The 12,793-nt window shown below is 45.2% G+C and overlaps 1 protein-coding gene across 4 annotated transcripts; it reads left to right on the top strand.

Annotated features, from left to right (window-relative positions):
- Window positions 1–4,279: 4,279 nt before the first annotated feature.
- On the top strand, window positions 4,280–12,229 carry SRSF12 (serine and arginine rich splicing factor 12). Of its 4 annotated transcripts, none has more exons than XM_035109408.2 (5): window positions 4,280–4,738; window positions 7,997–8,101; window positions 9,615–9,718; window positions 9,913–10,054; window positions 10,796–12,229. In XM_035109408.2, the coding sequence occupies exons 1-5, from the start codon at window positions 4,674–4,676 to the stop codon at window positions 11,148–11,150; spliced, it is 771 nt and encodes a 256-aa protein (XP_034965299.1). In that variant the 5' UTR covers window positions 4,280–4,673; the 3' UTR covers window positions 11,151–12,229. The 4 variants fall into 4 exon arrangements, with proteins under 4 accessions (XP_034965299.1, XP_034965300.1, XP_034965301.1 ...); XM_035109409.2 differs by having other exon boundaries at window positions 4,425–4,738; window positions 10,856–12,229; XM_035109410.2 differs by lacking the exon at window positions 7,997–8,101 and adding an exon at window positions 8,186–8,520 and having other exon boundaries at window positions 4,430–4,738; window positions 9,595–9,718.
- The last annotated feature ends 564 nt before the right edge of the window (window positions 12,230–12,793 follow it).

The raw sequence follows: 12,793 nt of genomic DNA, 5'->3' as shown, positions 1-12,793 counted from the left end.
CCTGGAGTTCTGGAGAACTGCCAGGGTGCTCAACCAGCGGCAGATACGGTGGGCAGAGTTCTTCTCGAACTTCAACTTCTCCATACACTACATCCCGGGAGAGCAGAATGTCAGGGCGGATGCCCTCTCCCGCAAGCCAGAGTACATGGAGGAGGAGGCGCCACCGGCACCCAGGCACATTTTCCCCCCGTCAGCATGGTCCTGCGGAGCAGCAGTGGTGAGCGAGGCAGAACTCACAGCACTGACGGCAGCGGATGAATTTGCCAACCGCATCTTCAGAGAACTGAGAGGGGGGGGGGAGCAGGCAAAAGACTTTGCAGAACGCAGGGGGCTGCTTTTCTACAAAGGTGCACTGTACCTGCCCACCACCCAGCTTAGACGTACGGTCCTCAAGCAGATGCACAACAACCCAACGGCGGGTCATTTTGGGAGGGACAAAACCACTCACCTAGTCATGAGACACTTCTGGTGGCCAGGGGTGAGGGAAGATGTTCGAGACTATGTAAGGGGCTGTGACACCTGCCAGCGGGCAAAGGTGGTCAGAGCAGCGCCACCGGGATTGCTGGAGCCCTTAGCCACGCCACACAGGCCGTGGGAAGTGGTGTCTATGGACTTCATCACAGATCTGCCTTCTTCCAGGGGCAAGACCGCAGTGTTGGTGGTGGTGGACCTCATGTCCAAAATGTGCCACTTTATACCGTGTGCCAGGGCGGTCTCTGCAGAAGAGACAGCCAAACTGTTTGTGGATCACGTATTCAGACTGCATGGATTACCTTTAAGGGTTATTTCGGATCGTGGCCGCCAATTTGTTTCCAGGTTCTGGCGGCGGCTCATGAACCTCCTGCAGGTGGAGGTCAGCTTGTCGACGGCTAGACACCCGCAGACCAATGGACAGGCGGAGAGGGTCAACGCCATTCTGCAGCAGTACCTGAGATGTTACGTCAGCCAGAGGCAAACGGACTGGGTGGATCGCCTGCCACTGGCAGAATTTGCCTACAACAATGCGGTGCACGTCTCCACAGGGGTGTCGCCCTTTAAGGCCAATTACGGGCGTGACCTCAGATCTTTCCCTGAGAGGGAGGGGGAGGAGGAGGAGGAGGGCCCACAGGCTGAGGATTGGGCAGAGGAACTGGAGACGGTGCACCAGCAGCTCAGAGAACACTTGGAGAGAGCCAAGGAAGCGTACAAGAGGGGGGCAGATCGCCACAGGCGACCGGGGGAGGTCATTAGGGTGGGGGACAAAGTTTGGTTGTCCTCGGAGGGCCTTCCCATCAGAGGGCGATGCAAAAAGCTGGCGCCCAGAAGGTTGGGCCCCTTCACGGTCACGCAACAGGTCAACCCGGTGGCATACAGGCTGGCACTGCCAGAGGACATGAGGGTGCACCCAGTGTTTCATAGATCGCTGCTGTCGCCGTACAGGGAAAGCAGCAGGCTCCGAGACAGCGAACAAACCCCTGAGGGAGGGGGGGAGAGGGAAGGCAGGGAGCAACTCAATGAGGCCACAGCCATCCTGGATTCAAGGTGGGGGGTGGGGGGCCTGGAGTACCTCATGGCATGGGAGGATGCTCCACCGTCCCAGAATGAATGGGTCCCAGCCACTCAGATACAGGAGGAATTCCTGGTAGAAGAATTTCACGCCCTTTTTCCCCATAGACCCAAGCCCTGGCACATGGAAAGGGAGGGGGAGGGGGAGGAAGCACGGGAGAGCAGTTCACCATGGCGCTGGGAAGCGGAGTTTGAGGAACCAGAGGATGAGGTATGGGTGTCACCGAGATCCACCCAGTCAGAGGAAGGAGCAGATTGGCAGAACATTTTTACCCCCACCAGCTCTGACGCCACAGACTTTTTGGGATTCCCGTCCTCCCAGGCGGAAGGGGGGGGCTTGCAGGACTGGGGGGAGGTGTTCACACCAACGGGCTCGGAAAGCACTGAGTTCTTAGGCTTCCAGTCGTCACAGACACCTGGGGGGGACCTGGGGAGGGGTGAAGGAGAGCTTGGGAGGGGGGTGGATGTGAGGGACAGGGGATATCGCGAAGTCCCTCCCCTCCTAAGTTCAAGCCAATCCCCGAGCACAGGGGGAAGCAGAGAGAGTTCCGATTCCAGTGGGGAAGCAGGAAGTCGTGTCCGAGGCTCAGGCAAGGTAGAGGAGCCAGGGTCCCAGGTGGGACAGGAAGGGGCGAATAAGGGCGGGAGACCCATCCCCCCAACTCCGGAATTACGCAGAAAGAGGAGGGGAAAGAGGATGGGTCTGCCAAAGCTTTTGTGTTGGAGAAAGACGCGCCAAAAGCCATTAGGAGGTTCTGAAACCGACTGACCACATCACTCCGTGTAAATAGCAATGACTTGAGCACTGTAAATACGCAGCACCAATAAAAGAATAAAATGCAGAGCTGCGTAGCGTCGTTACTCTGAAGTAGTCCACTCAGGCCACTGTGACACCCAACATTCTAACCACTATGCAACATTTATGTTATAAATATAAGCTTTATGATCATTATTAATTAAAGCAGTAAAACCTCACTCACTAAGGCTCCAATCATATCCACATTTACTTGAGAATAAGTTCCACTAAACACAGTGGGACTGACTTCTGAATAAACATACGTAGGATTGGGCTGGGTGTCCCTGTCCCATGTCTCAACAAGCAAAACTTAGTATTATGTACAAGTAGAATAGACATGAAAATGTGCTTCCCCTTCATTATTCAGTGATGTTAACACTGAAGAATATGTTGATGTGCCGTTCACACTCTCTCTGGCTTCTCCCTCCCTTTGGCAAATTTGATGAAAATTATATTTAAATCGGGCTTCTCCTTCCTGTTTGTATTCTAAGATAGCAAACATTTGGCATTTAAGCCTTTCTTCCCTTCTCTGGGGCTACTTAAAGACTTATGTGCCTAAGGGAAGGCAGAAGAAGAGAACCTTAGGCCAGGAAGCCCGTAATAATTGGCTCCTGAAGGAACCATCAGTGAGCAAAATGCTGAGGGCACTGTTGGAGCAGGCCCTCCTTTCCTTTGTTGTTTTTTAGTACTTTAGTTGTGTCTGACTCTTCGTGACCCCATGGAGCAGAGCACGCCAGGCACTCCTGTCTTCCACTCCTTTCCTAGAACTACCTAAAGACTTGTATGCCCTGAGGGAAGGCCAGACCAGACCACTCCTTTCCTAGAACTACCTAAAGACTTGTATGCCCTGAGGGAAGGCCAGACCAGACAGCTGATACCATCAGCTCCTGAAGTATTGTTCTATATTTTCTACCCTTTTTTGTTGGTTAAGGTTGGAAATCACATTGAGTGCCTTGGCAGAAATGTGGTATAAAAATGCAATGGATAAATAAATTTCCATTAAGCCTCGTGGTTTTCCTGCTGGCAATAATGATAATAATAAACAGGCTAAAGCAGTTGAGACCAACAGTGTACAGTTGGCATGATGTTTCTATGTGCTTTAAATCAGGTCCTTCCACAATCAGGGCCATCTCTCCCTGGCCCTGGGACCTTAGGGCGAAGGGATGGGCAATAAATAAATGAAACTATGAAGCAGAGTGAAGTGGCCACCTTGGGTTTATGAGTCATTAAAGGGGCAAGCAGGCTATTTCTACAACTTCTACTGCAGTCACTTCATCATTGGCTAACCCGCTCCCTCCTATTTAGGAGATATGAATTAATGGAAGCTATTATGGCAAATATAATGTTCTATATCTCAGATAGTCCCAAATGATGGAGAGGTATTAAAGATGGTTTAGCATTAATATTACAATGCGGTGGCATTTAAGAACGTAAGAATAGTCCTGCCTGTGGGAAGCCTTGCAACCAGGACCTAAGCGCCACAGCACCCTCCCCTCCTGCAGTTCTCAGCAATTCAGAAGCATATGTCTTTCTTAACACTTGTGTTACTGACATTTCCCCATGCCTCTGCTCTGATACATGGTTCAAAACCAGAAGCGAAGTTGTAACTTATCACCCATGCATTACTGATGCTCCAGATGCTACCATCTTGGCATGGCGCTGAGCCCATCTCGATTCCCCTACAAAGCCCTAGCTTGAGTGAGGGCATAAATAAAGCTTAGGCAGAGAGTCTTCAGCTCCTGAGCCCATTTCTCCAAACTCTAGAATTATTACAGTAGCTCCTTCCGTGGGTTATTGAAATGCGAGACCTGCCACTTCTCTCAGCTCAGCTGCCTTCCCTGGAAGCGTAAGCGCGTCGATTGTGTGCAGTTTCTACATTTCCAGGCAGCGGAACTGGAGCGTCTCAGCAGCCCTCGCCTTTTTCCAAAAGGGGGGGGGAGCGAGAAAGGAGGAGCGGTCCATGATCCCGCTACCTGACAACGTTTGAAAGTAGGGACTGAACTTGGGGCCTGTTGAAGGCGGCAAACTTTGCCGTGGTGGCGCCGCCGCCGCCGCGAACAGCCCCCCCCCCGGCGTCTGCCGTGGTGCTTCGTCAAGCGAGGCGAGCAGCCCGCGGGGAGAGCGATCGCTGCTTCTTCCTCCCCTCCTCCATTGTTCCCGCCCCTTCTGGTCTCCGCCGGCTGCCGCCGTTGCAGCTTCTACCTCCGGCCCCTTCCCCTTCCGCCGCCTCCATCTCAGGCTCTCCGGCGGCTGAGCGCGGAAAGCGCCTCGCCCTGCCCAACCCCCCGTCCCCGTCTCTGTGGGGAGGAGAGTCCCCGGGCCCCCCGGCGCCATGTCCCGGTACACGCGGCCTCCCAACACCTCGCTCTTCGTCAGGAACGTGGCCGACGCCACCAGGTAAGCTGCGGCGACGAGGGAGGCGGCCTGCGCGCACCAAGGGGCAGGCGACGGGGACCTGGCCGGGGCGGAGGCCTCCTGCGAGGATGCTGGGCCTCTCGGGGGTGGCGGGAGCAAGGCCTTTCCGCTTCCCCTTTTTGGGGGAAACGCGGTGTTTTGTGTGTAAAATGGCTGAGTCCCAGCGGAGAAACAGGCAGATAAGGGGCTGGGTGGGGGTCCCTGGAAGATAGAAGGGGCGCTTTCTTCTCCGGGGGGCTGCTCCCCAGAAAGGTGTGCGGCGAAGATGTGCACAGCGTGGCTCTATGGGCCAAGTAAAACGCCACCTGCTACATTTTCCTATTGACTTAAAAAATAATAATAGTTTCCATTGTTAGCCGCCTTCGGTCCCACTTGCCGGAAAGGCGGGGTATAAACGGAAGCAGGCCCCGGGTTGTTTTTTTTTGAAACGTTAGCCACCCTCCTTGTTATGGAAGAAAATGAAAATTGATCTCGTTCCCAGAGGACAACCTGTCCTGGGAAAACCAGTGCAATGATATTTATAGCAGTATCTCTTCCTCCCCCTCCACCCCGCCCCCCACCGCTTGGGTACAGGGTGTCGCTTTCTGGCTAATCTGGGCATGGAGGAGGAGGAGGAATTGGTTCCTAGGCATTTGCTATGGGGTGACATGGACCTCCATACACACTGGCCAGGCTTGTGCCCCAAGGAGGTCACTTTGGTGCTGCTAATGCAGCACTTTGATTTCACCCCCAGAAGGGCACTCCATTGTCTTTCTAGACAGACAGGTGCCAACAAGCGATGTGGTCCTACAGGCACCCTGTGGGTTATAGTTACGTGGCTTGAAAGTTTGCCACATATGTTCCATCTAGGCCAGTACTGTCTATTCTTTCTGTCAGGGACCACAGTAGTATGAGACGTTTGCTACTGCTGTTGCCTTGGCATTTTGCCCAGACCTTTTGCATCATAAGTGTTACCCATTTATCCAGGTCTTTGTCATCTTTTGTTATATTTGTAATTATGTTAATTTATTCATGTTGGAAGCCGCCTTAAGAATGGTTTTTTTAACTATGGAAAGGTGGCAGACACATAAAATGATCATAGATCATAGAAAGATAGTAGTAAGGGAGCCTGAGGATCTAGTACAACCCCCTGCAATGTAGGAATATGCAACTGTCCCATACAGCAGTGGTTCCCAATTATCTGTAATTACTCAGGACACCCTATTTTTCAAAAGCCAAGCCACAGACCCCCTACTTTTGAAAATTTTGATAACTATGCCTGCGAAGCAATTTTTTGAGTTGGTGGCCCCAAATAAGCAAAGGATTTTAGGTATACTAAAAAAAACAGATCATAAAATTTGTGTTATTACAATGCAAAAATAACAAAACAAAAAAAAATAGTTGAGGGGGAGGCAAGGGATGGGGCCGCGGACTGCCTGGGTGCGTTCTTCAGACCTCTAATTGGGAACCACTGCCATACAGGGATCAAACCTGCACCTTGGCATTAACAGCACCATGCTCTAACCAACTGGACTGTATGCACCGTAGGTATCCTGTCTACCTATTTTTATCTGAGTACTTAAAGCATGTTTTCAGTCAATTCTTCCCTGCCACTTTGCAACCCCAGTAATGAAAGGTGACAAGATGTGAATGAAGCAGGGCAGTGAATTTTGATAGTTGCAGCTAGCTATTCAAGTTATGGAGCCTTCTCCTCCATTGCATTTGCTTGGCTTATACATTTTTGTTTTGTCTTTGACAGGCTTCAGTAGTTTTGTGGGTTTTAATTTTTTGTTGTTGCTAAAATGACTTCCCATATTCAGCCATGAGATTCCTCTCTTCGGGAGGGAGCACTTTGTAGGGAAAGTTTATTCAGACAGCAGAATACAGCTAGGACTGGAGCGTTTAAACCATTAATTAGTTAGATGAATCACGCTCATAACTCTTTAATGGAATAAAAAGGTGCCCCAATTAACTGAGCAGCATTATTAAAATACGCTATGACATTATCTTTAATATATGTACTTCTAAATAGAAATGGCAAGCAGCATATTAAAAAGGTATTCCTCCTTTTTTATCACATTAGGAATGCCTCTTCTAATATCAGGCCAGCATCACACAACAATGCATTATCTAAAAACCAAAAAGCAATACTATTGTTTTCCTTATATGCAAAATTGATATCTGTCTGCTAGGAAAAAATCCTTACCTAGTGCTCCAAGCAGAGTAGGATTTCTTTTGTTCCTTTGTAGGGCGTGGAAGACTATTTCCCGCATGAGAACCCAATATGCAAAGAACTGCAAATAATTATCCTTTCCCCCTATGAGTGAAAGACCAGCCAATGAATGAGGCATATAATTAAAAAGCTAGATATTATATTGTATAACCTGATGTTATCCATTCTAACAAGTGCCCAATAATTACTGACTTGTGTGGAATCTTTTGATATGTATGGAGTGACACCTCTACTTCCCAGTTATTCATTTCACAGAAAGGATCAAATTTGTGCATGTTCTTCTCTGTGGGTTTGTGTAATCCTCACCACATCTAGTGGCAATGAATTCAGCATAATATTATTCATTGTGTAAAGTTCTTTCTTTTGTTTCTCCTGATACTTCTGCCTATGTGAGGATGTTTGTATTATGTGAGGGAAAATATATCTGAATTCATCTTCTCCATTCTGTGTGCTCATTCATGATTTTTTTTTCATGTCCAAATCTTTAGTATATTTGTTTTAAACTGAAAACTCATTTTCTGGTGCCCCAGTCCCATGCTGAAAAAATAGTGGCATTATATTCGATCAAGTTGTTGGCCCTGTTTAGCTCAGTACAGTGTGCTTCAACTGGTGTTTAATCTCCTGAGTGATATTGTAGTCTGACAAAAAAAGCAGGGGTTCCAGAAAAAGAATTGTGCCTTTGGAGAATTTTCAGTTGCAGGATTTTTGGCATTCATTTTTGGGTCTGCCCCATTTCCACAAATCGCCAATAGAGTAATCACAATGAGAATGATCCAATACCAGGAAAAATAAATTTAAGTGAACCCTACCGGTAAACATACTAATAAATTCATAGCTCATTTTAGTTTCAATAATTATATATGTTCAAAATTTATGGCTATGATTCCCCAATACTGGTAGAATTATTGAAAGTGTGTCTTTAATAGTCTTAATACACAAGAGGGGTCTGCTGCACCTAGATATTGCTATAGCAGGTACAATGATCGAGAAACACTCATTCTTTTTGCCTTATTTCTAAAACACTTCAGGCCTGAGGATTTGCGTCGTGAATTTGGTCGGTATGGCCCTGTAGTAGACGTATACATTCCGCTTGACTTCTACACAAGACGCCCAAGAGGATTTGCTTATATACAATATCCTTTATGTCACTGTATTTTTTATTGAGGTGCATTGTTGTTATTGCGTCCTAACTTAATGTATTTATTTCTTTGTCTCAGAAAATGTAAAGCAGTCCACAGTGGCTGGCAAGCACCCCAAAGTTTGAATGAACCTGGTTAGATAGAGTCCAAGCAGGCAAGCCAAAAGACACCTTAAAGTTCAAGCTTCAAGGAATAAAGAGGGAGGGTGGAAAAAGATAAAAAGAAAACTGGAAGAGGGGAAGTCCTTTTTCAAGGAAAAGACAAAGCCACAACACCAAGTTAAGGCTTCGGCTTTCCGACATTTGCTCAAGTTCCAAAGTCAAAGCCAAGTCTGATTTGGTTGGTTCTCCAGCCCTTGTCAAGTCCATCTAGCAAGCCCTAAAGAGTAAAGGTCAAGATCAAGTGACGTGGAGGTAACTGCCAAAGTTTCCTTTTGTATCTTATCGCTCAAGCTCTTACGTTGCGGTCAAGAATTTGTTTGTTTATAACTGTTTTAGTTTAAAATATTGCTTCCTTAAATTGGTACAAGAGAACTGTATGCAAATATTTGTTCGCTTTTACATGAGTCATTTCCCTAACAGAATAGATTTCATTGGAATACTGAAATATATCAGTAATTTAGATGATCTGGTGACATTTTTTGTGGCATTTACAGCTATTTGTTTTAAATATTGGGAATAAAGAAGGGGGGAAACAAGTCAGCTGTTTATAGATATGAACAATGTCTGCAGTAAATCAGAACAGAAGTAATGAACTGAGGCTGCTTACCTGAGAGTAAGCCACATTGACTTCAGTAGGACTTCCTCCTTAGTAGATATGGTTAGGAGTACACATCTAGATAATATTATTTTCCATATCTAGGTAATATTTCCTATTAATGTGTCATGTTTAAAGGGCCTTCAAATAAGGTGCACACCTTAAATATTCTTGCTTTAGTTCAGTTATGCATTACAGATGTAGGGACTCCAAAATACACAGCGAGTCCCTTCCTATCATTCCTTTGCCATTCAGATCTGTAGAGAAACAACTCTGTGTGCCCACAGACATGACATTGAAATGGAGGGTAAACCACTGTGTGTGTGGGAATTTCATGTGCATTTCAGTGCACACATGAGTTTCTGAATAAGGGCACCTATATTTTAAAGCGGGGATGACGACATGACTAGGGCAGTGGGCCCTGGCAGATGCCTGAGCTTGCCATTCTCTGGAGTCAACACTGTTTTGAAATATGCATTGTACCCTTTCCGGGGAGTTGTGGCCAATCCTAGTTTCCCAGCATGCTTGTGGTTGTGTGTCCTCCTTCCATACATATATGTATATACCATCAAACACACTGCTGGAATTCTGCTGTATTTGAGTGGCAATATAAAGTATGAAGCAGCTCTCAGCTTAAGTGGCATATCAAAATAACTCTTGCTTTTTAAAGTATCTGGAGTAATTTGGTCTATGTTACATGATACAATTTTTTGCTTTGTGCATGTTTAAAGCGTCCTTAACAGACAGTCATGTTTGAAGATGTTCGTGATGCAGAAGATGCTCTTTATAACCTCAATAGAAAGTGGGTATGTGGCCGGCAAATTGAAATACAGTTTGCACAAGGTGATCGCAAAAGTAAGTGAACACCATCTTGTCACTTACTTATTCTGCAAAGCATTTCTTTAAGATAGGTGCCTTTCATATATCTAAAGATTGAAAAATAAAACAGGCACAAGCTTATAAACTCTAGTTTTTAAAATTGCATGCATGCTCAGTATGTAAGAAGCTGCAGTTTTCTTGCGATCTTCCAGTTCTGCTTTAAATTCTAGCACCAGGTCAGATGAAATCGAAAGAGCGCCGCCAATGTTCTCCAATGGACTACAGAAGGTCAAGAAGCCGTAGCCGAAGGAGGACACGTAGCAGAAGTTCTTCATGGGGCTGGAGCAGGAGACATTCTGATAGTTTTAAAGAGTAAGTCTGAGGATCATGAGTCAAAAATTCAATTACATACTAATGATTGTGTATATTATGTTCCAGGAGAATATTTGCGAACAGCAACGATGGTAACAGTGAGGATAAGGTAAATTTGAGCTGTTCCTGCAAATGTTCAACCATCCTGGCTCCTTTGTAAATAATTTGAACAGTAATACTGTACAGGTAACACTGTATTTGTTTATCTGGTAATAAATCCCATTGAATGCAGTGGGGCTTACATCTTAGTAGAAAGGCATAGGATTGTGCTGTGTGGCTGGCTATTCTTCCACAGGCAGGCAGGCAGTGAGGTGGTATAGCTTCAGAATTCTGGCATTGCATTTGAAATGTTGGATTAAAATGTAAGTATTAAAATCATCTTGCTGGCTGACTTCTATAGAGCTCCTTCTTGTTGCACCAGGTTTGAAAAATAAAGTTTTGAGACAAAGTGGATTTTGTCTGAGATAGTAACAATGCATGGATAATTTTTAATAGCTTCTTATTCCAGTCTGCAAGAATAGAAGAATAGAATAGAAGCATAAACCATGGAAATCTTCAAAACTACTCTTTAAATTTTCCTTTAAAAGTTTTGGGGTACTTTTGGCATACAATACCGTTACAAAAACAAACAAACAAACAGTACCTCAAACAAATTAAGCAAATTGTTTGGGTTACAATGCTCCTTAAAAAAGCAGGGGAAGATCAAATATTGCTTCTAATGGAGCTTTGGATGATTTTCAGGTCAAGGCGTAGACGACATTCTTACAGCCAATCTAAGTCTCGCTCAAAATCTCTTCCAAGGCATTCCAGCTCGCCCAGACGATCCATCACCCCGCAGAGAAATTCTAGTTCTAGGGGAAGGTCGCGATCCAAGTCACCCCACAGAAGTTCCAAATACGTTGAAAAGTCACCATCCAGTTCCCATCGAAGACGTTCCGGTTCAAGAACAAAGGCACGATCACATCCAAAACGTTCCGGCTCAGCTACCAGATCCCTGTCGAAATCCCCTCGGAAACATACTAATTCCAGTTCTCGCTCACACTCTAGGAGCTTCTATCAGAGAAACAGCAACCAGTCAGTATCTGAAGAAGATTAATGCCTCTATTTCTTTAACACCTTTTTTATGAGCACAAAATAAGGAGAACAGAAATTGTCCAAAGCTTATCTGATATGTAAGGTAACTGATAAATGAGAGGTCTTGCTATGTGCCCTTTCAATCCCTGCTTCAGTGTGCAGAACTCCTTTTAAGATTTTTTATTTTTAAAGAAACATTTACCTAATCTAGATTCTATTTCCCTGTACTTGGAACCCAATAGTAGGCGATCCTGTGTCCAAGTTAAGCTCCCTGCATCCATACAAGCTGTCATTAGTCCTGGCAGTGATGTAACTTCAGCTGCTGAAAGACCAATCAGCTTTCCTTATCAGAATTGTAATTGCCCTTTGCTCCATGTTCTTGCAGTTGGCAGAACCTAATGTCAGGTTAACATTGTGCTGGATAGAAGCTGTATAAGAGGTTTCCTCCTGTTTATGTGGGGATAGAGGCAGAGCCATTCAACCATGCCCTCCTTAGCTCTCGCATAATGCTTTTGTAGATATTGTAGTGCAAGCAAGGCTTGTGCTGCATATCTACACCTGGAAAAGGGCAGAGCTGCTCAACAAGTAGCCTTTTGCTATTCTTTTTAACGTGACATGAATTAGATGAAGCTACACATTGTTTTGCTTCATTTTGCTGTTTTCTTTGGCATTAGTTTTCTGCCTGCTTTACTGTCATACCAAGAATAACCAATTCAAATCTGAGTACTGTTCTTGTATGTTCTTTCGGTAATTAGGGTCTTTTGTTGAGGGTGGGGGTGCTGAGGGAGGCATTATAATTTGTGTGTTGAGTTTGAAATGCCATTTCAAATTCAGGTGGTCTAATTGTTTCAGATTAGAGAAGTACATTAGCAGGCTAGTATGGGAAATTTTGTATAACATAGGGTAGTTGGAATCCCGAGTTTATGTTTTTTAAAAATATAATTTATATTTAAAAGCCCAACAATTTGTTTCCATTTGGGGATCAAGTGTTAACTGATCTTAATTAACGTCTATCAAAATCCCAATCTATAGATCTGCAAGCACATTAAAGCTTTTGGAACTCAATTTTCTTGTCAAATAGATGATAGGCGAGAGGGGAAAGGAGTACCCGGATATCCTTTCCTTTCCTTCACTAACATATAGGCTGTTCATGCAGATTTGGCAATGTGTTGGGATGGGGTGCATTTCAGTCTGGTCTGAATATGCAGCAGAATGAGGTATAAGTAAAGGGCTGGATTAGATTGTACTGCTTCATATGGGCAATACCACTTTTGAATGCTCTCCCTGGTTTCTTTTTATTCCCAAAGGCAATGAAAATAGAAAGTCATATCAGGCAAATAGTTTGGCTACAATCTACTCCCTGTTGTACTTACCTTCTGTTGGTAGGGAGTGTTTAGCATAAGGGAACATTCAAAATGTGATTTACTTACAAACCGGAATTGGTACAGTTCACTCTATGAAAACATTCTGCTGTATGTGTAAGATACAGCCTTTGATCCTGTACAGTGGTCTCTTAGCATTTGCAAAGGGGATGATTATCACATTGTCAGTCACTGGATTGTGACCTGCTTAGTAGAAAGCAGTCTAATAATACGTAATGGAAATTTAAAAAGTGATAATTGGTTATATAAAGTCATTTTGTAATACTGTAATATAAGTTGTTAA

This window comes from Zootoca vivipara, chromosome 3, assembly GCF_963506605.1.
Source record: "Zootoca vivipara chromosome 3, rZooViv1.1, whole genome shotgun sequence".
Classification (NCBI taxonomy): Eukaryota; Metazoa; Chordata; class Lepidosauria; order Squamata; family Lacertidae; genus Zootoca; species Zootoca vivipara.
This window is presented reverse-complemented; position numbering and strand designations above follow the sequence as displayed.

Excerpts from the sequence above, each read along its gene's own strand:
- SRSF12 (XM_035109408.2), top strand. The coding sequence starts at position 4,674 with ATGTCCCGGTACACGCGGCCTCCCAACACCTCGCTCTTCGTCAGGAAC. Across the intron at positions 8,102-9,614 it reads AGAGGATTTGCTTATATACA|GTTTGAAGATGTTCGTGATG; the intron begins ATATCCTTTATG and ends ACAGACAGTCAT. Across the intron at positions 9,719-9,912 it reads TGCACAAGGTGATCGCAAAA|CACCAGGTCAGATGAAATCG; the intron begins GTAAGTGAACAC and ends TTTAAATTCTAG.